This window comes from Ceratotherium simum, chromosome 12 (assembly GCF_057802395.1).
Source record: "Ceratotherium simum simum isolate JZ-2026a chromosome 12, ASM5780239v1, whole genome shotgun sequence".
NCBI classification, from domain to species: domain Eukaryota; kingdom Metazoa; phylum Chordata; class Mammalia; order Perissodactyla; family Rhinocerotidae; genus Ceratotherium; species Ceratotherium simum.
The window spans coordinates 64,769,125-64,792,555 of record NC_141911.1 but is presented as its reverse complement, the minus strand read 5'-3'; the positions used below and the strand labels follow the sequence as shown (position 1 = coordinate 64,792,555).

The 23,431-nt window shown below is 35.5% G+C and overlaps 1 protein-coding gene across 3 annotated transcripts in view; it reads right to left on the bottom strand.

Annotated features, from left to right (window-relative positions):
* Positions 1-23,431, bottom strand: part of NDST4 (N-deacetylase and N-sulfotransferase 4) — a 238,459-nt gene that overhangs the window by 134,485 nt on the left and 80,543 nt on the right. For 2 of the 3 annotated variants that reach the window (XM_087437693.1, XM_087437695.1), the window contains exon 2: positions 7,608-7,762. In XM_087437693.1, the coding sequence (XP_087293819.1) occupies positions 7,608-7,762 (155 nt within the window). Of the gene's footprint in view, positions 1-7,607; positions 7,763-14,662; positions 14,751-23,431 lie in introns of all 3 variants that reach the window. The other variant, XM_087437694.1, reaches the window with a different exon arrangement.

Genomic DNA, 23,431 nt, shown 5'->3' with positions numbered 1-23,431 from the left:
GATAAAAAGGGAGAAAAAAGGAGGAGGATGGGCAATGGATGTTAGCTCAGAGCCAGTCTTCCTCAGCAAAAAGAGGAGGATTAGCATGGATGGTAGCTCAGGGCTGATCTTCCTCACAAAAAAAAAGAAAACCATTTAAAATCTCTGAAAGATAAACTAAGGATATATAGCAAATGAAGAAACATTTATTCAAGAAACTCTACTAAAATTGGTAAGAACAGTGAAAGTGTGTGCCCTTTGAGCCGTGACCTGCACCGGACCCTTCCTGACTTGCCCCGGCTTAGAGTGACAAAATTAGAGTGACAAAATTGCTACCCCAGGTGGGTGCCGCCAAGAACACAGGGGTCCTCTCTCCCTAGCTTCCAGTGTAAAGCTATGATTCTCCCTGGGAGTAGCAGGCCATCAGCATTTCTCACCCGCAGCTCTGTGTGCAGAAGCTCTATTCTAGGCAAGAGCAGCTGGGAGATCTGGAGCTCTCCTCCTCTAGGTAGCCCCACTCATAGAACAGAAGATGCATCCCAGATGCAGGAGACCAAGAAGACTGGAACCATGGTTTGCCCTTGCTGCAGCTCAATCGTAGGGCAGTGGTTCTAAGCCAGGAGAGGCAAGCTGAGAAGACGAGAGGCTACCACCCCAACCCAGCACCCTGCTCATAACACGGGGTGTCACTTTGAGAGAAGGAGGCCGTCGTCCCCACCCCCAGCTGTAGAGCAGTGGTGCAGAGAATTTTATCCAGGGAGAAATATAGGTCATAAAAAGCGAGAGCCCCTAAATTCTCTCCAAGGGAAGTGACTTTACTAGGGACAAATTGTGGAAAAGTTCAAGCCTAAAGTCACTCTTGAAAACAATGGAGATTTTGATGGCAAGTTAGGGGAGGCTGTTGTTATTTTAATTACGATTAACAACAAGCTAATAATAGACCCAACAGAAGTTTACTAGAGAGAACCAGGCAAAGAAACAGCTAAGAAGAACATTTGTGGGGTCAGAAAAAGCCTTATAGACTGACCTCAAAGACCACTGCTGCAAAAAGGATCACATTTTATTGGTTCAGACTATGGTGCAGTGATAATAATGCACTTCAGGGCATTATCAAAAAACAATACAGCACGCTGTTGGTAATTAGTGGAGGTTCAATTGGTAAAATCAGGAATAAAGAAAGAGACAACAATACTGACTTTATAGAAATAAAAAGAGCCACAAAGGATACTGTGAATACTCTATGCCAAAAACATAGATAACCTAAAGGAAATGGAGAAATTCCTAGGAACACACAAACTACTGAAACTGATTCAAGCGGAAATAGAAATTCAGAATAGATTTACCACAAGTAAAGAGATTGACTTAATAATTGAAAAACTTCCCACATAGAAAAGCCAGGGCCAAGTGGCTCCACCAGTGAGTTCTACCAAACATGTGAAGAATAATTAACAGCAATCATTCACAGATTCTTCCAAAAAATAGAAGAGAGAACACTTCCCAACTAATTCTATGAGGCTAGTATTATCCTAACACCAAAACCAGACAAAGATATCATTATAAAAGAAAACTGCAAACAAATATCTCTATGAATATAGAGGCAAAATCCTCAACAAGGTACTAGCGATTAAATTCAGAAACATATAAAAAGCGTTATACACCATGACCAAGGGAGATTTATCACAGGAGTATAAGCAAGGCTTAACATCTAAAAATCAACTAGTATAATATACTACATAATAAAACAAAGGAAAAAACATGATCAACTGAAGAGATACCAAAACAGCATGTGAAAAATTCAATACCCTTTCATGATAAAAATACTCATGAGTAAAATACTTAGAAATATATTTAACAAAAAAAGTGTAAAACATAGACTCTGAAAATTATAAAATATTGTTGAAAAAATTAAGGAAGACCTAAATATGTGGGAAAATACCCATGTATGTAGATCAGAAGACTTAATATTGTTTAGATGACAATATTTCCCAAATTGACCTGTGGATTCAATGCTATCCTATCAAAATCCTAGCTAGCCATTATGCAGAAATTGGTAAGCTGATCCTAAAATTCATATGGAAACTCAAAAGAACCAGAATAGCCAAAATAATCTTAAAAAAGAAGAACAAAATTGGATAACTCACAATTCCCAATATCAAAACTTACTATGAAGACATAGTAATCAAGATGGTGAGGTCTAGCATAAGGAGAGGCATATATGACTATAATAGAATTGATAGTCTAAAAATACATCCTTACATTTAAAGTTAATTGATTTTTGACAGAAGTACCAAGACAATTCAGTGGTGGGAAGAATAGTCTTTTCAAAAAATAGTGCTGATACAACCAGATATCCACATCTGAAAGAATAAAGTTGTACTTCTTTCTTGTGCCACACAAAAAATTAACTCTATATGCATTATAGACCTATATGTAAGAGTTCATATCATAAAACTTACAAGCAAATATAGAAGTACGCTTTTTATGACCTTGGGTTAGGCAAAGCCTTCTTAGGGTTGACACCAAAAGCACAAGAGACAAAAAATAAATGATAAATTGGATTTCATCAAAATTAAAAACTTTTATGCTTCAAATGACACTGTTCAGAAAATGAAACGACAACCCACATAATGAGAGAGAATATTTGAATTCATAGATCTGACAAAGTACGTGTATGAAAAATACACAAAGAACTCTTGCAAAAAATAAATAATAAAAAGACCACTAATTCCAGGCTGGCCCAGTGGTCTAGTGATTAAGTTCGGTGAGCTCCGCTGTGGCAGCCCAGGTTTGGTTCCTGGCGCGGACCCACACCACTAGTCAGTGGCCATGCTGTGGTGGCAACCTACAAACGAAATAGAGGAAGGTTGGCAATAGATGTTAGCTCAGGGCGAATCTTCCTCAGCCAAAAAAAAAAAAAAAAATACCACTAATTCAATTAAAAATTGGGTAAAGAATCTTAATTGATATTTCTCCAATGAAGATATATGAATGGCTGATAATCATATGAAAAGATGCTCAACGTCATTAGCCATTTGGGAAATGCAAATCACAACCATAATGAGATACCACTTCACACCTACTAGGATGGCTATAATGAAATAAAAAAAAAAAAACAGACAGTAACTGGATTGGCAATGATATGGAGTAACTGAAACCCTCATGCATTGCTGGTAGGAATGTAAAATGGCGAAGCTCTTTAGAAACAGTCTGGTAGTTTCTCAAAATGTTAAACATAGAGATATCACATGACCCAAGCATCCCACCCCTGGGTAGATACTAAAGATAAATGAAAACATATGTCCACACAAAAACTGGTACACGCATGTTCATAGCAGCATTATAAATAACAGCCAAAAAGTATAAACATATCTATTAACTGATGAATGAATAAATACATAACCATACAATGGAATATTATTTGGCAATAAAAAGGAATGAAGTACTGATACATGCTACAACATATATGAACCTTGAAAACACTAAGTAAAAAAAAAAAACTAATCATAAAAGATATTGTATGATTCCACTTATATCAAATGTTCAGAATAGGCAAATCTATAGAGATAGAAAGTAAATTAGTGATTTCTTAAGATTGGGGGAGTTGGGAGAAAAGAGGAGTGACTACTGATGGTACAGGCTTTCTATTTGAGGTGATAAAAATGTTCTGAAATTGATGTGGTGAACTTTGCACAAATCTGTGAATACACTAAAAACCATTGAAGTTTACACTTTATACGGGTGAATTGTATGATATATTAATATCAATATCAATGAAGCTGCTAAAAAGGATACAATAGTAACTTAGGCTAAGTAGATAGCAGTAGGGGTGGTGAGAATTCATCAGTTCTAAATACATTTTCAAGTGGAGGCAACGGATTGGATGAGAGAAAAAGAAGTGTCAGATCAATCCAATATTTTTAACCCTGTGAGTGAGCTTGAGAGCTGGTCCACCCTCCAGGTGAGCCTTGAAATGACTGCCGCCTCAGCTGACACCTTGACTGACGTCTTGTGAGAGATCCTGAACCACGGGATCCAATTAAGTCGTATTTGACTTTCTCATCTACATAAACTGTTAGATATTAATGCATTGTCATTAAATTTTGGGTTACTTTGTTATGTAGCAATACATAACGAATGCACTCAATTACTGAAGTAATTTACATAGATATTTGTACTACATACGTTTGTATTCCACAGGATCCCTCAAGAGCTCATGCAACTGCCAAATATGTTTCAAATTTTTCTATGCCAGGATGTTTTCTTTCTTTATATTTTATCTAAATTCTTCATGCTCATATAAGTGTCCACTCTGCTGAAGGTACAGACTGCCCTATTCATTATTGAACCTTCAAAATACGTTATTTGCTCCATAGTAAACTCTTTAAATCAATATTTAGTCATAATTTTACTTTTGATTAAATATTCTTATCTTCTCTAAATTTCTATCTTTGAAATAGCCTATTGTAATTATCAAGGTTTCTTGACATCTTGTATTTGTTGTACAGCCAAGGCTGTATACTGCATAATTTAGCAAAGACGTAGGCACATCAGCTACTGAGAGGCCTCTCGCTCTCAGTTTTATTTCATTGTGCCATTAATTCCACTATCACACTCCTTTATCTTTTAATTAAAACCTCTACATAGCTGATTTAGTGTGCAGGCCCTTATGACACTTAATGATTTTCCATAGTTGCTCTTTTGACAAATTTGGGTTTTTATGAGAACAATTTAAATGTTAGCATTTTTCATATCAGGAATGTTGTGTCTAATTATGAAAAAAAGTTACATAGAGTTAATAAATATGTGTAGCATTTTAAAAGCAAAATTTAAAAACTTACGCCTTTATTTCAAGAATCCTTCACTTATTTACTCATGAATAAGATACACGACTGTTCAATAAAATGTCAAGAAAGACTCACATCATTACTGAAAAGTTAGCGTTGAAGACAAAAAGTGATCTTTTTCCCTCCAGGGTATTTTAGGGTCTGTTACTATGAGTGAACTGAAAGGCCCCACTCATTTGGAAATTTTAATGAATCTGTATGCAAAACAAAACAACAAAACAGTAATTCTTAATTTCTTTTTTTCTCCACAAATCTATTGTGGAAGAAACATAAATAACTCAGGTTTATTCTATGGGCACTCTTCTCTCGAGGTTTGAAAAGGACATGTGGGTTACGTCAGGAGCAATTTTTGGTAACTTTTTCATCAAGCTCTTTAATGTTAGCCAAAGTTTCTCGTTCTCTTTAGCCTTTGTTAGTCTATTGTCTGAAGTGTTGAGTCTACTTAGTGACGTGCTCAAGCCACTGAATGGCAGCAAAAATGTATGGTTTATTAAAAGAAAGACAATCAAAAAATATTTTTGCTACTGCCATGTAAATATAGTATCTTGTAATTACGCTATCTTGGTTGACTGTGCTTATCACTCGACTAACACCCTCTACACAAACACACACACACGTGCACAACTTCACGTGGCATATATGTTCATAGATTAGGCATGCATACACATATATATGTACACACAAACACACTCACACTGCATACACATGTACTCATGGATTAAGCATGTACACATACACACGTACATTCACACTGCATACATAAGTGTGTACGGATTAAGAAATGACAACGCTTTACAGTAATAAAGGTTCTTCTAACATGATGAAACAGTAAAGAAACAGTTTCCAATGTGCTTCTCTCATGATTTTTAGACATGTTACAACAGAAAATGAATTCTATCCAGAGAGACTTCAGAGAAATTCTACAAATAAAATCATTTTGATTGATTAACTATTTTTGAAATATCAATAGGAAGCTATTAATACGTCATTTGAATCATTTTTGTAAATGTTCTGAGAACAACTGTGCTTTTCCCTAATGATCCCTTGCCAGCCAAGGTCATACCAAGGAATGGTCAGGAATGTCAGGATGGAATAAAAAAAGAAATTTAAACACTTGATTTCTTTCAGTATAAATTGTTCATTTAGATTGAAAATCTCTTTCCATAATTGCTTCAATTGCAGCTAGATGAGTATTTCAAGATGTTCATTCCAAATTTGTGGACCGATGTTGTCAACTATCACAGAATTTTAGAAGCGGAATTGATCAGTGGATTATCTGGTCCATTGCTTTTGGTTGGCAGATGAGCTGATATAAATTAATTATCTAAAAAGTTTGTAGTTTAGAGAATGAAAAAGGGAATCATTACCATTTCAGGGGAGGAAATCGAGGCATGAAGACATTAAATGAGCTGTCTAACTGTATTAGAACTTGTTACTAGCAGTCAGGATAAAATTTATCCTGCCAATATCTCATTTAGTGCTTTCTACTATTCTATCCCATCTTGATACTGTTGATACATCTGGTGTCATCTAGATATGGAAAAATAATAATTTATTAAGAAGGAAACACCTTTCCTGGTTCTCTGCACAACACATATATTGTCTTCCTATGCTTACAGTTAAAGGTGGGGTTCTGAATGTCACCTCCTGAAGAGTCCTGAGAAGTTTTATTGAGGTGAACTCCAGAAGGAAAAAGACAATGTCATTTCAGTATGTGTGTTTAATGGACTTCATTTTAGTTGTAATATTTTGACTATGCAACATATAATAAGATTTTTTTTTTTTTTACCAAATATATTTATAGACTTCAGTCTAGCTTCTACCCACACTGACTAAGCAAATGTAATTGTTCTGAATGGGCTCTCAATAGCTTTCAACATTTCATTACAAAGCAATTACATCTGAGTCTTTCCCAGGGCTCTCAGCGTGGCTTTTAAAAAAGAAATTACACAAACAGGTGAAATCAACCATTATGAAATGTAACCTACATGCCCAAAAAACAAGCCTTCAGAGTGGGAGTGAGGTGAGGGAGGTTTATGCCAAATGATAAACACGGTTTATTTTCAGGGTAACCACACAGAGAGAATTTAGCATGCTTACTCAAGGTAAGTTTAATTTTTAAAAAGGGAATATGTACTTAATTTTACAATGCTCTGAAGTAGTACAAAATTTATTAGACATTCCCTAAAAGTTAAGTGAAGATCAGCCTCTTATAAATCTATATTTAAAAAAAAATATTTGACTTTTTTAAAGCAAGATATAACTGCATACTTGTCTGGATTTAGAAAGATCGTAATTGTTAATTAACACCTACTGAGTGCTTACTGTATGCCAGGGGCTGCTCTAAGCATGTTATACACACCCTCGAAACACTCCTGTGACGTATTTGTTACTCTAATAATGATTAAATTCATTCATCCGTGCAACAAAAGCTTCTTGAGAGGGTAATTATAATGCATCAGGAATACAATGGAGAAAATAACTATTTTGCCTCTCCATAAATGCAAGAATAACCCTTCCATAAAACAAGAGATGGCAATTTTCTGACAATGACCTACTTTTTGAAATACATGTTATATATCACATCATGGCCCAATACATACACACACACATGTGGGGAAACAAAAGAACACAAAGCAAGATGTACCCTTAATACATGTGATACACTCTGATATTTTCTGTTCTATTCTATTTCTGTTGGATTCAACCCAATAAGTTGATTTTACAATCTACTAATGGATCACAACTCATAGTTTGAAAAGTACTGCAATAAAATGTGCTTACCAGTGCAAATTCCTTGTTGAGAATCATCTGCTCCACCAAAGAGGATTCGTTATGGAAGAGGTGGGGCTGCATGTGGCTCCACATGTGAGGAAACCACCAGAACTCATCCACAGACCGAAGCAAAAGGTCATCTCCTTCATCTTCCTCTTCAGTTCCTGTAAAACATAAAGTTAAAAATGGCTTAAGTGAAAATTTTATATTAGCTTAAAGGTTATGTTTGTCAGATTTTTGTTATTCTTCTTACTGCTGACACATAAATTCAATTTTGTGTTATTTTAATTAAAAAAATGACCATAGTCTAAATTATATTAGAGGAAATGGAGTTGAGGGTTGGGATGGGGTGGGGTCGGTGTGGTGGCCCCAGGTGCAGATAGTTGTTTAATTTAGAATTTAAGGGTATTTTATCACTGACATTGCTTCAAATTGCTAGCATATGGTGGTAATAAAAAACAGACCTAGTTTTAGATGGTTTATTTTTGTTTTAAAATTATCAACCAATAATTCCCTCCTTTGTTGTATGCGTAGGGGAAATCCGATCAGGGATGATGATTCTTTTTACTCCTAAAAATATTCTTGCATATATGTCTAAAATTGAGCTTAAAATTTAACTGATGAAATTTGTTAGTTTTTTTCTGATTACAAAAATAATATATGCTTATTGAAGAAATGTGGACAGCACAGACAAGTGATATATAAAGCTCAAAACAAAGCAAAAACTATCTTCCAGAACTAATTGGTCGAAATATTTTGATATCTTTCTTTAAATCTTTTTCTATTGGGGCCAGCCCCGTGGCATAGCGGTTAAGTGGGTGCGCTCTGCTGCTAGCTGCCTGGGTTCAGATCCCGGGCGCACACCGACGCATCGCTCGTCAGGCCATGCTGTGGTGGCGTCCCATATAAAGTGGAGGAAGATGGGCACAGATGTTAGCCCAGGGCCAGTCTTCCTCAGCAAAAAGAGGAGGATTGGCATGTTAGCTCAGGGCTGATCTTCCTCACACGCACACAAAAAAATCTTTTCCTACTTATTTTTTTAAAAATTGAGCTCTTATTGTGTAAATAATGTTGTGCTTTGCCTTTTTAACTTAACATTATAAACATAAACATTTCCCACTTTGATACAAATATTTCATAAAATTTAAACAATGAATCTTTTAACAATAAAAACTTGACCTGAGAATTTAAAACTAATATTAATTTCTCATCCCCCATTAGGAAAATTTGTTAACAGTTTCCAATGCATATAAAAAACCATTTGTCATGCCACAAGTGAGAAAAAAAGAAAAACAACAAGAACAATTTACTTCTCAGGGAATTCACTATGTCACAGCTATCCAAGAGTGTTTTCACTGTATGAAATCATAGTTTTCATATAATTTTACAATATCCAGTCCAACTTAAACATGTCCTGAATGGATAATATAAGAATTAATTACTATTTGGTCTCTAGATACTTGACTAAAAAAGTAAAATAAATCCTGGTTTTAGTGTGAGGTGTATTTATTTGGCTTATTTTTTCAAAACAGAGTATGTTTTATAGATGGCTCTTGATTTTATATTCTTTACTTAAACAAATAAACACTAAAGGTCTTTTTTTAAGAGTCTTCTCCAAGTACTCCACTTGTGTGTCCTATAGTAAAGATTCCGTTGATCATGCAGTAGTGCCATGAAATGGTTAAAGCATATATTTGGTGTCAATCAATACCTGGATTAAAGTCCTTACTTCTGTCATTTATTTGACTATGTGATCTTGGACAAGTTAACTTCTCTAAGACTTCTCTAAGGTTTCCAGGTTTAAAATGGGGATATAAATACCTATCTCACAGTCTCTTTGTGAAGAGTCAATGAGATCAATGTATTAAAGCACTTAATATTGGGACTTGTAGATCGCAAGCACTTAGGATATTAGGATAATATCCTAATAAATATTAATAATAATATTTATAATTGTTATTAATAAATAATAATTAATAATATTATTTATATTTATTATAATAAATATTTGGATAATTTTCTTATTCAAATAATATCTACTGGTTTATAACTGTGATGTTCTAAATTTACATATTTTCACACATTCTTAAAAATATTGCCTGCTTAGATTATTAATTTCTTAAAGTCAGGGACTGGATCCCTTTACCTTACAGTGTATCATGCCACTTCCCCGGAGCAATGAATAAGTGAATAATTTACTTCAGTCTGTATTAACATAAAGTCAGTGAACTTTAGAGCCTTCATATGTCTGCTGAAGTGCATGCTGCCAACTTTTGTTTGTATTTATGTATATGCATTATTCCTGGAATACAGACCATAATCTATAGTTCTTAAAAGGTGTAAGCATCACCAGGTTTAATTAGAGTTTTGGCACTGTTACTACTATAACAGTTGATACGATACAAAGAGTAAAGAAATAGAAGTTTTGAAAAGGATAAAGTCCTGTGAATAAGATGAGCAGACAAAATTCTTAATTTTTGTTAATTTTAGCTAAAATTGTTAGTACTACAGACTTACACTTCACTGACGTTTGTTAATATATTAAGAATATCAAATACTGAAATCCAAATGAAGAGAAGTTTATTACTTCCTCAGATGGATTTTAAGCATGATGTGTTTATGCTATAGACTGAGTGCTGAGAATGGCCATAATTCAGCCAACTGAGGCATAGGTTAGAAAGAGTTACTTTATGTCACATGCGATGAATGAATTGATAGTCCTCCCACCATTCTGTTGTGCTTTGAATATAGAATGTTTGAGAAACACTTCCATTCACTTTAAACTCCACTGATTGTTATTGCAAGTGGCAGGAAGCACATAATGCATACTTGACCGGGAAGGAGATCAATTACTCAATTTTAAGAAAATTTTGCACACTGTTGATATAAACAGATGCATGACTGATCGTAAAATCTTAGTAATGCTTATATCAGAGTGCGTTAATTTATAAACACTCCGCACAAGCTTAAGAGTCATATTTAACACCTGCTTTTTTTCACTTCATGGATTAATATCCCGTCAGCCTTTCTATTATTTTATGCAGGTCATATAATTCAAAGCCACATAAGGCAAACTCGTGAGATTAGAAATAGCTTAATGAAAAATATGATACCAAGTCATGCTGAGGGACCAAAGCAGAATTTCAAATGTTTTCAAATCCAACTAAATGAAAATATTACATTTTTGACTCACCGTAAACACACATTTTCTATGCCTAATTTACGCTTAAATTATATGTAAGAATATAATTTGCAGTTCACACATGACCTCAGACTCTTAAAATGTCTGTGTTCAATTGAACCTTTTACTTCTAACTTGATCTAGATTCAAATTTACATCATTATTAATTAAAAATACTTCTTTTGTTCTTATTTAAAAGTTATGTACTTTTACTTTTTCTGATTCTCAGAGATTAAAAAGTGTTTTAATTTAGAAGTAAAGTATTTTAGAGTTCATTTCTTTGTTGCCACTTTTGGAGGATCTGTGTTATGAGATAATAGTATGCTTCTAAAAGTACTTTAAGTCTGCTAAGATAAGAATAATTTTAGCAAGATCTGGCTATAGGTTAATTCCTATAAGGCACAGCTGTAACAGTGAAATAAGATACGTCAAGTTCCAATGCCTGCATTATCCCTTTTGTACAAATGTCTGCCTTGTATTTGCTATTTATGTATGAAATATTGTTACTTCTAAATGGTAAGAAGATGTTTCTGATTTTCTTTGTATACTGAACCTGGCACAGTTCCATAAAAGTGGGTATAGAATAAACTAATTTTAAATATTATACTAAACAGAAATGTTTGGTGATGGAAATTGATTAAAAGCTACCTATAATTCTAAAATTAGAAAATAGAGCCATGTGAATTGTTCACTGTTCACTTTTTTGACAATATTTTAGTCTTATACAAAAATACTTTTTAAAGAAATAATAATAATAAACACTTATATAGCACTTACAACATGCTATACACTGTTCGAGATGAGCAAGGTAGTATTATTATTACTCCCATTCTGGAGATGTGGAAACTGAGGCACAAAAGGTTAAGTAACCTGTTTATATTCACATAGCTAGTGAAATGTCAGAGCCTGGATTCAGAAAAAAGCAGTCTGTTTCCAATGTCTAGTCTTTGAACCAATGCTTTACACAGAAAAGCAAAAAACACAAAACAAACAAAAGGGAACGAATGTAACACTTTTTTTTTACTTTCATGTTTGATTTATATAAAGATCTATTTTTTGTAAAATGAACTCTCATGGAAAAGACCAATATTTATCCAATTTGCAAATATTATCCATGAGCGTATTGATCAAGTCATATTCAATTGATTTTTAATTACAAAGAATGGAAATGATTATCACCAAAAATCATATCCTATAGAAATATTTGCAGCCCTTTCATCCCTAGAAGGCATCTTAATGCCGTAATGTCTTCCTTTTACAATTGAACTTACATTGTGCTATTCCAATCAAGCTTTAAATATTTCCAGACTAAAATATTTTACTGCTAACTCCACGCTTTTTTTTCCCTTTTAATCAGCAGTATCTCTCTCCTCTTTCAATCTGGCACCTGTGAATGACTGACTTTTAGGGAAGGCTTAGTGATATGCCCTTTTGGGGTGAGATTTTCCGCATGAAGGGCAGAGAAACTGAACAGGAAAGTACTTGGGAAATACAAATGAGAGAAGCAGTCTGAGAAATGCAGAATCTATCATTATTACACTGGGCATGTGTGATTAAATGTCTTCAAAACAATGAGGGTCATCAATCAGCATCCTCATGCATTGGGAAATCAGATCATCCTGGGAGAGAACTGAGACAGTCATTGTGACAAGGCCGTCTTCTCATGGTCACACATCACAGCCAAAATGCACGTGTAAGGAAAGCACTTCCCTGATTTGCGATCGTTTTTCTATACAGTTAAACCTCCATATAGGAATGTGACTAGACAGGGAAGAGGCATGCTCTCCCAAGAGTGGGCATCAATGTTTAATTCCACTCTGGAAGAGACCTTGATATCATCGAGTGAATTAATAAGTACTCAATATAATATGATTGCACCCTGGAAATACGTGATGGATGCATCTCAATGATTCTACACACAAAGTAGCAAATCAACTGAAGTTTCATATTTATGTGAAGGAAATTAAACTTTTAGGACTTACAAATTTATATATATATTGCTTAATCTCTAAAGTGCACTATCACCACAGCATAACAGAATAGAGTGTTTCTTCCATTATGTTTGTTAGGTTAGTATCTAAAGAGTCAATAAGGTCTGTTTAAGAGGTAAAATTAAAATGTCTTTTTTTGTTTTGGTATCTTCCTCCAACAATTATATTAAGTAGTGTGATATTAACTAGTGTGTTGTTCATTTCCTGGTGGATGTGTACTGTGTACATGTTCAAGATTTTAAAAAATAAATGAGAAGTATTATAACCTGCTATCAACATTAACTCTGCGAATGTCTGGCAATTTTAATAGGTCTGAATATGAAAAGTAAATCAAAGCTGAGGCAATTATCCAGATATATTTCAGCCAAAAGAATGGCTTTGCTTACGCTATACAGCTATTTAAGACAAAACAGTATTGTTTGCATGTGAACTCCAAATAATTGCATATTTTTTTCCCTTCATGAGTAGATACAGCCTTTAGAGTTATCTGCTTTATAACTTCATAGTCCGAGCTTCTTAGGCCTGAATTCATTTCTGGAGGGGGCTTTTGAAGAAGATTTACAAAACCATGTCTATTTTCAAAATTGTAAGCTGGAATCGCTTTGCCTGTGTGGATATGATGACCCAAATCTCCTTCTGCAAAATGTCGTTTTAAAATATGTAGTCATTTGATTTATCAACTGGTCTAAATACTAATTTTCCTTCTATTACTTTAAACAGATTTACATGTTTCAAAGCAAGAGGGAAAAAGTAAAAAAAAAAACCTATAAGACATTGCTGCTTCCAGGTTCTAATAAACGATGCTGAGCCTCTTAGGGTAAACATTAAAAAGCCTCTTTGGGTAAACGAACTTCATTTACGATAATTCAAGACTGCCTTTGCATGGGATATTTTTAATGAGTCAATAAGCTGCATGCATAGAGAATACTATGAAATGTTTTCACTAAGACACTATGAAGCGACAACAGTGCAAAGTCCTAAACAAAGCATTTAGCCTTCACCACAGATGCAGAAATAAGAGCAGATAGTAGGCATTGTCCGAATACAGGCTCTAACATACCGTTTTGTGCTATTTTTTTGTCACTATAATAAGACAATCACTTTTATGCTCATAATTTTCTTTATACTAGTGCCAGACATTATAATGCTGATATTCAAAGAAAAAAGGAGTCAAATTCTAGAGGTGAAGTTGGGTAAAGAGGTGAGAAATATCATAACATAGAGTAGTACATGAACACCAACCACACTTGGAGAATCTGTTGAGAGGCTGAGACTGAACAGAAGTGCAACTGTGGCCGGTTAGAGATGGAAAGAAATACAAGTCTGACTGCGATGGTTTTAATGCATGTTGGGCCAAATTACTGTAATATTTTTAGGGAAAAATTCTGCAAGGGAAGGCAAATTAAGCAAGATGACCCTTAAAGTCTATTAAATTTTTGAGGCTATAAAATTCCTGTCTCATCACCAGATCTTTTCCAAAAGAATATAATATGTACAAAAATGTCTGTCACCATGACTATCCTAAAATTTTAAAATGCTGTCCATTATTATTATTATAGTGTCATTGTCATCATCATCATCATCGTCATCACTATGCTTTCTACTTTGACTACGCTGAGCGACAAGATGCACAGTCATGCTTAGAACAATGGTTACGGTTTCTTTTTCTGAGTTGACAAAGTCAATTCTCTTCCTCTTTTGCCCTTGATTATAAAAGTATTTGCCAAAGTAAACAAGCTCGTTGATCTTGGATTTGGCTAACTCATATATATAATGCAACCAAGTCTTCCCCATAATCAGTCTGGATATTCTATTTCTCCTACTTATGAAACATTTAAAATCCTCTCTCCTATTTATATGTAGCTGCCTGAGAACACAAAGCTCCTTCTTACCTGTGTGGTAAAACTTCCCTGAAAATCCAAGGTTGAAGGTAAAATTTGCAACCTGAGTGCGCAGTAAATTTTGAGTCTCTAGTAATGCCTGAAATAAATAAGAAATTAACATGATTTTAGAAAAATAAATATGAAGCTTTGGGATGCCTCTTTTTCAAAAGTGTATGCATGAGTGAAACAAAATAGTATGAGTTTTGTTGCTTTTAGGGTTTTTGATGAGTTCTATGTGCTGTTCATATTTCAGATATTATAATCACAATTATTATTTTTATTGAAGGTATCAAATTATGAAGCAGTTAAGTCCTAAGCACATTATAAGTTGCTGAGAGGCAATTCTCTAACCACACAGCACTGAAATCATTTTTCATTTCTGTGTGAGACATTTCTTGAATTTCAGATTGTTATGCTTCTTTTCCTTGGGGAAAATTTTTCAGAATTATTGGATGTAGACAAGTACTGTATTTATTGGTAAGGAATAGCAAGATAATTTTTGTTTGAGTTGCAATTTATTATTTTGTTTAACTGTGCTACCTCTCCTATCATTTTTTAAGGCATAATCATTGAGTTTAAAGCTTAGGTTTTTATTTTACAAACTAAAGAGCAATGTATATTTTATAGGGTGTAAATTGCAAATCTTGAGATATGAACAAGGAAAGGGTAGGTGGGAAATAGCTAATTCTGTAAAGAAATATTCTCTAAATGTGGCAAAAATTTTCCTAATTTCTCAATTTGGAACTGTTCTATGTTAATTTCTTATTTGTAGACAGGATAAGAACACACTGAAAATAATCTTAGAGCCAGACTTAGTCCTGTAAATTTTCTGCCAATCCTTCCACTGTTATTATTCCCATGTCAACATATGTAGCACAATTCAAAACTCTCATATCCTTGGTCTTTTTTAGTTTGCTTATTGATTCGGAATGATTTTTTTCATGAATTTTTAAAGGGGATTTATTTTATTCTGATGAGAATGAGAAACTCGTTTCAAGTTAGAGATATTAATAAGACTGATTTTTGGTTACTGCTATCTATCTGTTAAGGTGAATAAAGAGCCAGAGGTTTAGACAACTTCTTTTGAGCATTAATCATGGTGGCTAAGAATTTGCTTCAAAAATTTGTGAACCTAACTATTTATTCCCCCAGAATTAAGAGGACTCTCCTGCAAATTAGTTTAATTAAAGAAAAAAAGAAAGAAATGACCAAAGAACTAAAAGGTTGATGAGCTATATAGCCAGTGGTTATCCAAGGTCACAGTTATATAAGGTGTAATCGTGGCCAATTTTGTTTAAATATTATCAATTAAACAGAAAAAGGAAAAAAATAGACCTATTAGTTTGACTCAGTTATATGAAATATAAAAAAAAGTTGTCAAAAGGAACAAACTAAATATTAAAAAGAGGGCAGAATTAAAAATAAAGTCTACTGAACTAATTGAGCTTATTGGCAAATACTGTGAAATATAGCCTTAAAATGAAAACATCATGCATCATTTTCTTTTAGTGAGTTCCTTTTTCTGGCCTTCTTGTTTTATTCAATGCACAATCCCTGAGCCTCCATATCTTGAAATAGTTTTTTAAAAATTTCTCCCTTCCCCTGTTCTCCTCATCACTCCAAACCCATCCACTCAATTTTCTATCTGAGTTCTTGAAGTCATTATTCTCCATTTATTTATCCACCATCCATTCTTAAACTCAGTAAATATTTACCGTAGATGGATAGAGTGTTGGGTTTAACAAGCGTAGCCCCTGTAAGCGTGGACCTTACTGCCTAGAGATGGAGAGAGATGTTAAACAGACAGCCACACAAATGAATAATTACACTCCAGATACTGCCACAAAGAAATTGAGAGCATGCTGTGACAGATGTAATAAGGGACTTTAATTTAGACAGACATTTGATGCTTTTTAGGGACAATCTAATAACGATCAAACAATCTGTTTTTCCCCCAATCGGCTCGCCAGCACTTTAGGCAGGCCCTCATGGTCTTTTTCTTTGGCTTTTAAAACACCGTAGTCTGCAGACGGTGTTCCACCTTCCATTTCCAGCTTCCTCTACTGTGCCTTCCACCCTGCAGTCAGGCTAACATCCCTCAGGCAGTAAATGCACTTCACCGTCGGGGTCAGGGAGGCCGTTCACTTCATGACTCAGCCTTGTTGGTCATTTCACTTCTCTAATCCTTTTCCTTATCTGGGAGATGGGATAATACTTAACACTAGTTTCACACTATTATTGTGAGGATCACATTGTATAAGGCATAAAAAGCGCTTAGCTAAGTGCCTGGTACATAGTAAGAGCTCAACAAGTGCTATTAAGGAGCACTCAATATGTCATTCTCTCCTCATCAATTAGGTGCCTCCTAATTTCCAATTAAGTTACGTGCATTGCTATTTCTCCCATATCACCCTGTCCTCTGAACTATCTGCCACCTCCTACATTTCTCCCTGTCTTTTCTCACTGTTCTCTGCCTGGAAAGCCTCCAGCTGCTCCCAATCCATTCCCCAACCCCACCCATTCTCTGCTCAAATGCCAACTTTTTGTATGAAGCCTGCCCTGATGCCTCAAAGCTTTGCCTTTTCTCATCTCCCAAAGTAAGTTCCTAAATTATTTTTCTTATGACCTGCATCATTTTCCACTTTGCTACATCACTTTATATCTTATTTCTCCTTCTAGTCTACAAGCCTCTGCAGGTCGATCAAACCTTACTCATGTTTACGTATCCTATATTGCTAAATATATTTTCGTAAATGTGGAAGGCATTCAATATATGATAAAAGTATATGTTAATGCACAGCAACAAATAGAATTAGTTTCATTTATTTTTATTACTACCAGTTTTCTAATGGTAAAATGATAAACATGGTTCATGGACCATACCATTAAAAGATATCAGAAGGATATAGGTAGGATCCTGCATTTTACCAGGACATTTATAACATGGATATCTTATAATCTTCTAATATACCTCCTAGTAAGGCCAGCTCACAGAGGCGAAGGCAGATGGATTTTCTTCTACTGGTGCTAATTAGCTATATAAAGAATTTGACAGACCTTTCCAATGTTGAAAGGAGTAGAGTTGTCTAGTCACAGCCTCCCAATATGTAATCTTGATTAAGGTGGGAGTAAAAATGACAATTTCTATAAGTAAAAGCAAAACAAATGGATAAAATAAGCAAATTCTAAAAGGTTCCAAGCCTTCCTGCTTCACTGTAAGTAGATGTTCTTTGGTTTTGAAACTTCAAGGAAAGGAAGCTTCTATGTCTTTCAACAATAAAGGAAGAGAGACACAAATAATAATGAATATACACAAAATAGATCTAATTTTTTTTTGGGGGGGGGAGAAAGATCGGCTCTGAGCTAACATCTGCCAATCCTCCTCTGTTTTTTTTTGCTGAGGAAGACTGGCCCGGGGCTAACATCCATGCCCATCTTCCTCTACTTTATATGGGACGCTGCCACAGCATGGCTTGACAAGCTGTGCGTCAGTGCGCACCCGGGATCCGAACCTGTGAACCCCGGGCCGCGGCAGCGGAGTGGGCGCACTTAAGCGCTTGCGCCACCAGGCCGGCCCCAAAATAGATCTAATTTTTAAAAATAAAAATCAGAAGCAAGTTTAAAAGAGAAAAGTGTTAAACCATAAAAATTAAAGAATAATTGTGGAAAAAAATAAAGAATTGAAATACAGGAAAAATGTAAAATGTCAGAAGAAATATTAGATAAGAAAAATACAAGTATAAAATTATGAATAAATGAAATATAATAAAACCAAAAACTTATTAATGGGCTAGAAATAATGTCTTAATTTGAGATAAAAATCAAAAAGTAAAACAGGCAGCTGTATATGTACTATTTTTATCTGAATATTTTGTAGGGAAATTTGACTAACTTTAGAAAATATATAAAATACAATGTATTTAGTGTTTGGATAATAAACTTCAGTTATTTTCATTAACAGTTTATAAGTCATAAAAAAATATAAATGGCTTTGACGTTTTCCCTTGCATTGTTTATGAAAAGCTTACTAAGTAATTTGATGGGATATTAAAAAGAATAAATACATAACTTATTTGAAAAAAAGCAATAATATGTTATTTTAATAAACATTATTTGCCTTCACTTAATGTTCTCATAATGAGTTCCTTAGCATTTAATAAAGCAAGTCCAACTTTGCCCTACTGCAAAATGTTAAAGAGAGCAATGGTTTTCAAACTTTCCTGGACAAAAAATTTTCTAGAGGAGGCTGCTAAAAGGATCAATTCTGGGGCCCACTTGAAGAGTAATTGATTTAGTCTGTCTGTGTTGGGGCCCAGGCATGTGTATTTCATCATAGACCCCACGTGGTTCTAAAAAAAGTTCAAGCAATTGTTTCCAAGTTTCATAAGAAATGAATCACCAGAATGCTTTCCCAGGCTCATTCCCTGGGGATTCTGAAATGGAGCACAGGATGGAGCTTAGGAATCTGTGTTTTTAACAGTGATTCTTATAGCTTCAAACTGGAGAGTATAACCATCAAAGAACTTTTGGAAATGTTGAGTTAGTGTATTATTTATATTAATTTCAAGGTATGTTGCATATAACTTAAAGCATTCTGATATGTAGATTGCTTATTTTCAGGCTAACCCTTTCCCTAAGTGTACATAATTAATAAGGCATTCTATGCACTTCCTTTGGTATAGCCTTATACTATAAAAATTTCAAATCAAATACCTCGGGGTGATAGATTTTTCTTTGTCTGTTCTATACATTCTTTTATTATATAAGATCTTGAGGTGGGAATCAGAAGAGGTTACTTCCATACTTAGTTTCCAGGTGGAAAAATTTGCTTCATGGAAGTAAACCACCCAGATAAAATAAGGAATGCCAAAATTGAGCATGTTTGCCTTAACACTTGGTCCAACCTTAATAACCTCAGGTCCCGCTACAGTAAGTCTGTGTGGCCACCCAGGATGAAAAAAAAGGACTCAGGATGCCGTGAACTTTTGTTACAAGACTATTTGTCAATGTACAAATGAAGATGAATAGGGCTGACCCTGGGTGAAAGTACCAAGTTTTTCAAGTTTGCCTTTGATAATTTCTGTGTCCCTTCTTGCTCATCTCTTTCCCCTTATAAGCGATCCCCATTCCTTCAGAAACTTACGCTCTTCTTTTTTTAAATAAACTCTTACTGCTACTCAAAGAGAAAATTGTCTGATATACTTTATAAATTGACAAAAACTTATTATACTAACAGGCTAAGTCTTCTAAGAAATTTCACATTGAACAGTTTAGTTATGATTGTAGAATGGATGAGTTAATTAAGGAAGAATGAATGAATGCTTCTGGTAATAGTACTGAAGAGATGCGGGGGTTCTTTCGTGGGGAGAAAGGTTTGGGGTTTGGGGATCCTTCTGCTGAAATCAATTTGAAGAACCACTTGCTGAGTAGAAAAACACTGTGGTGTTTCAGAGCGATTATCCTCTCGTCTCTCTGCCCATCACTTAAGTGTTCCACTCCCATTTCTCATCTCTCACCTAACTCTCCAGGAAACTAGGAATCTGGAACTCACTCTCTGGGCTCCCTTCCTCCTTGTGCCGTTATTCACTCATTCATCCATTCAAACAACATTGATTGAACCCTGCTATGCTTTAGTCATTCTTCTAGGTACAAAGGACACAGTGGAGAATGGTAATAATAATATCTAATATAATTGAGCTTTTACTCTGTGTCAGGTATGGTGAGAAGCACTCTACTTGAATTATCTCTTTAAGTCTCCCCATGATCCCTTTATTAACCCTATTTTACAAATGGGGAGAATAAGGCACAGAGAAGATAAGTAAGCTACATGATGTTATGCAATGAGAAAGTGACAAACAAAACTGATAAGTTTGTTGTTCTTACATTGTCTTTAGGCATACGGATGATAGACACAGCAAATCAATAAAATAATTACTTAATTGCAAATTATTATTAGTTGTGCAAAAATAAATGTAGTATGTGCTGTTATTGAAACTAACGCAGAGTACCTACATTTCAACAGGATAGGCAGTGAGGTCTATAAGGTCTCTCCGAAAAAGTGGCAATTTAGTTAAGGTATGAAAAATGAAAGGCCAGCCATGTCCCAAACAGGGCTCCGGGGAGTGAGCTCCAGGCAAAGGGGCCAGTGAGAATAGGCTCAGTGTGAGGAAGGACCTTGGCATCCTAATCCGCCACCGTCTACTTCATCTCACGTAGGATATGGTTTACATTTTCAATTGATTCGGCTACTTGCTGAGAAGAAATTGTAGGAAAACTGGAGTGAAAACAGGGAGATCATTTAGGAGGCTTTTGCAGTAGTTCCAGTAAGAGAAAATAGAGGCCTGGCTTCTATTGGTGGTACTGGGAATGGAAAGAAGTAAATAGTTTAATTGTTGATGGACTGATGTGGAAAGCAGAGCATGATTTCATTAATGATTCAGATTTCTGACATTCAATGAGGTGAGGGAAGAGTTAGGAAAGATTCTGAGGAAAAAATCAATACTTCCACTGCTATGCTAAATATTTCTTCACCACAACAGGATGACTGTGCTGTTGGAACCTCTGCATCACCCCTCACAGAAAAGACAGAGCTTCAAGTCCTACAGCCTCCTTGCTTTCAAACCTTTGTTACTCAGGATTGGAGGGACAACTTCAGGAACTAACTGCACGGGGCGCGTATATATGAGTAAGGGAGTGTTCTCACAGCACACGGAGTGCTTTTTGAATACTGGGAGGTTAAACATTGATACTGATTACAGACACTGGCAAAGAGAAGAGAAAAATGGAAAATTGATTTGACCTTGTAAAATAATATTAACTTGTGTCACATATGTCAAGAGTTTGCATTTTCTGCTTGATTATCAAAGAACACAATGAAGGTTATATAAATCACTAAATTTTTTTTGTGTGTGTGAGGAGATCAGCCCTGTGCTAACATCTACCAATCCACCTCTTTTTTTTTCTTTTTTTCTTTTTTTGCTGAGAAAGACTGGCCCTAGGCCAACATCCATGCCCATCTTCCTCCACTTTATATGGGACACCGCCACAGCATGGCTTGCCAAGTAGTGCGTGGGTGCGCTCCCGGGATCCAAACCGGCGAACCCTGGGCCGCTGCAGTGGAGCACGCGCACCTAACCACTTGCGCCACCGAGCTGGTCCCCATAAATCATTAAATTTTAAGTGTATTTACAGTGCTGTAAATCTTATTTGATTGTATCAGCAAAACATTCCATGTGTCTCATTTCCTTCCCAGTGGGTGTGGATGGATTTGTTTTGTGCCCTAAACTTTGTTACTGGAGAGTGTCCTGAAAATCTCTGTGTCCACAGAATTCTAAGCCACTGACTTCATTCTGAAAGTATGTGAGATGGGATACTGCTTCTGCTTTTTGATTAGCTCTCTGGTTCTCTCCTTGGCATCAGAAATTTTCCATAAGCGTGGTAGAATACTACCTGGTTCTTATTAGCCCCAATTTCTCTTCAACTGTATTCTCAGTTTCAGTCCACGTGGGTCATCTCAGACTATGAGTGTGTCCTGCTCTCTGTACCTCTGTTCCACATTTTCCATGCACTACCTAACTGACTGGAATTTTGAATCAAATAAATAAATTTGAATCAAATATGAACTCATATGACCTTTCAGATGATATTACTTGAAGCTCTGGCATTCTCCTTCATAAGTTAGTTCCTCTAAGCCTGGTCTTCAATTATGTTATTTAATTTACTTTTCCTATATGTTTTGCTCCCAAGTCTCTTTCATGGCCTACAAGATTTTTTGAGTTGTAAAAAGACACATATATATTGTAACTTCAGAGTCAAGTTTCATATAGATGATTATTTCCTTAAAACCATTTTGTAAAGTCATGACAAAAGTGAATGTCTTATTTTCCCTAGGCCAAAGTATTTAAGTAAATGATAGAGTAATAGTGAGATAGAACTACCTTCATTAGGACTTCTTTATGGATGTGGAATGAAACTAGGCATTGTAAGCTCAATGACTAAAGATGGCATCAGGAATAATCCTTCACTGGGTGAGGATAAGAGCAGAGTAGTTTTTTTCTTTTTTTTTTTTTTTTTTGGTGAGGAAGATCAGCCCTGAGCTAACATCCCTGCCAATCCTCCTTTTTTTGCTGAGGAAGACCGGCTCTGAGCTAACATCTATTGCCAATCCTCCTCCTTTTTTTTTCCCCCAAAGCCCAAGTAGATAGTTGTATGTCACAGTTGCACATCCTTCTAGTCGCTGTATGTGGGATGCAGCCTCAGCATGGCCAGAGAAGCAGTGCGTCGGTGCGCACCCAGGATCCAAATCGCGGGCCGCCAGTAGAGGAGCGCGCGCACTTAAGCGCTAAGGCACCGGCCGGCCCCAAGAGCAGAGTGGTTTATAACTCAAGATATTTCCAGAGATTCTCAGTGAGGATCTGCACTGAACTGGGCCCAAATTCTCTTTGTGTTAAGTTGGAACTTTAAAATGTAACCTGAATCACCCAACATAATCTTGACTCTGGTGTTGGAGAGCCGACTTGATAGAAATGCTTTGTGCTGCATTGGAGCTCTAAAGCAGACACAGAATCACCACCTTCAGAGCTGTCTTGGGGTCCATGGATTGTGGAAGCTTGGGTTGCCTTCAGCACTGAGTCATCGTCGACAATTTTACTGTACAAGAGGAGATAACCAGTGAGACAGAGTTCCTGATCACACAAGAGTGTTTTCCAAACTGTGATCCACAGGTCACTAGGTCTGCGAAATTTAATAATTCTGTGAAAAAATAATTCCACATAGAAA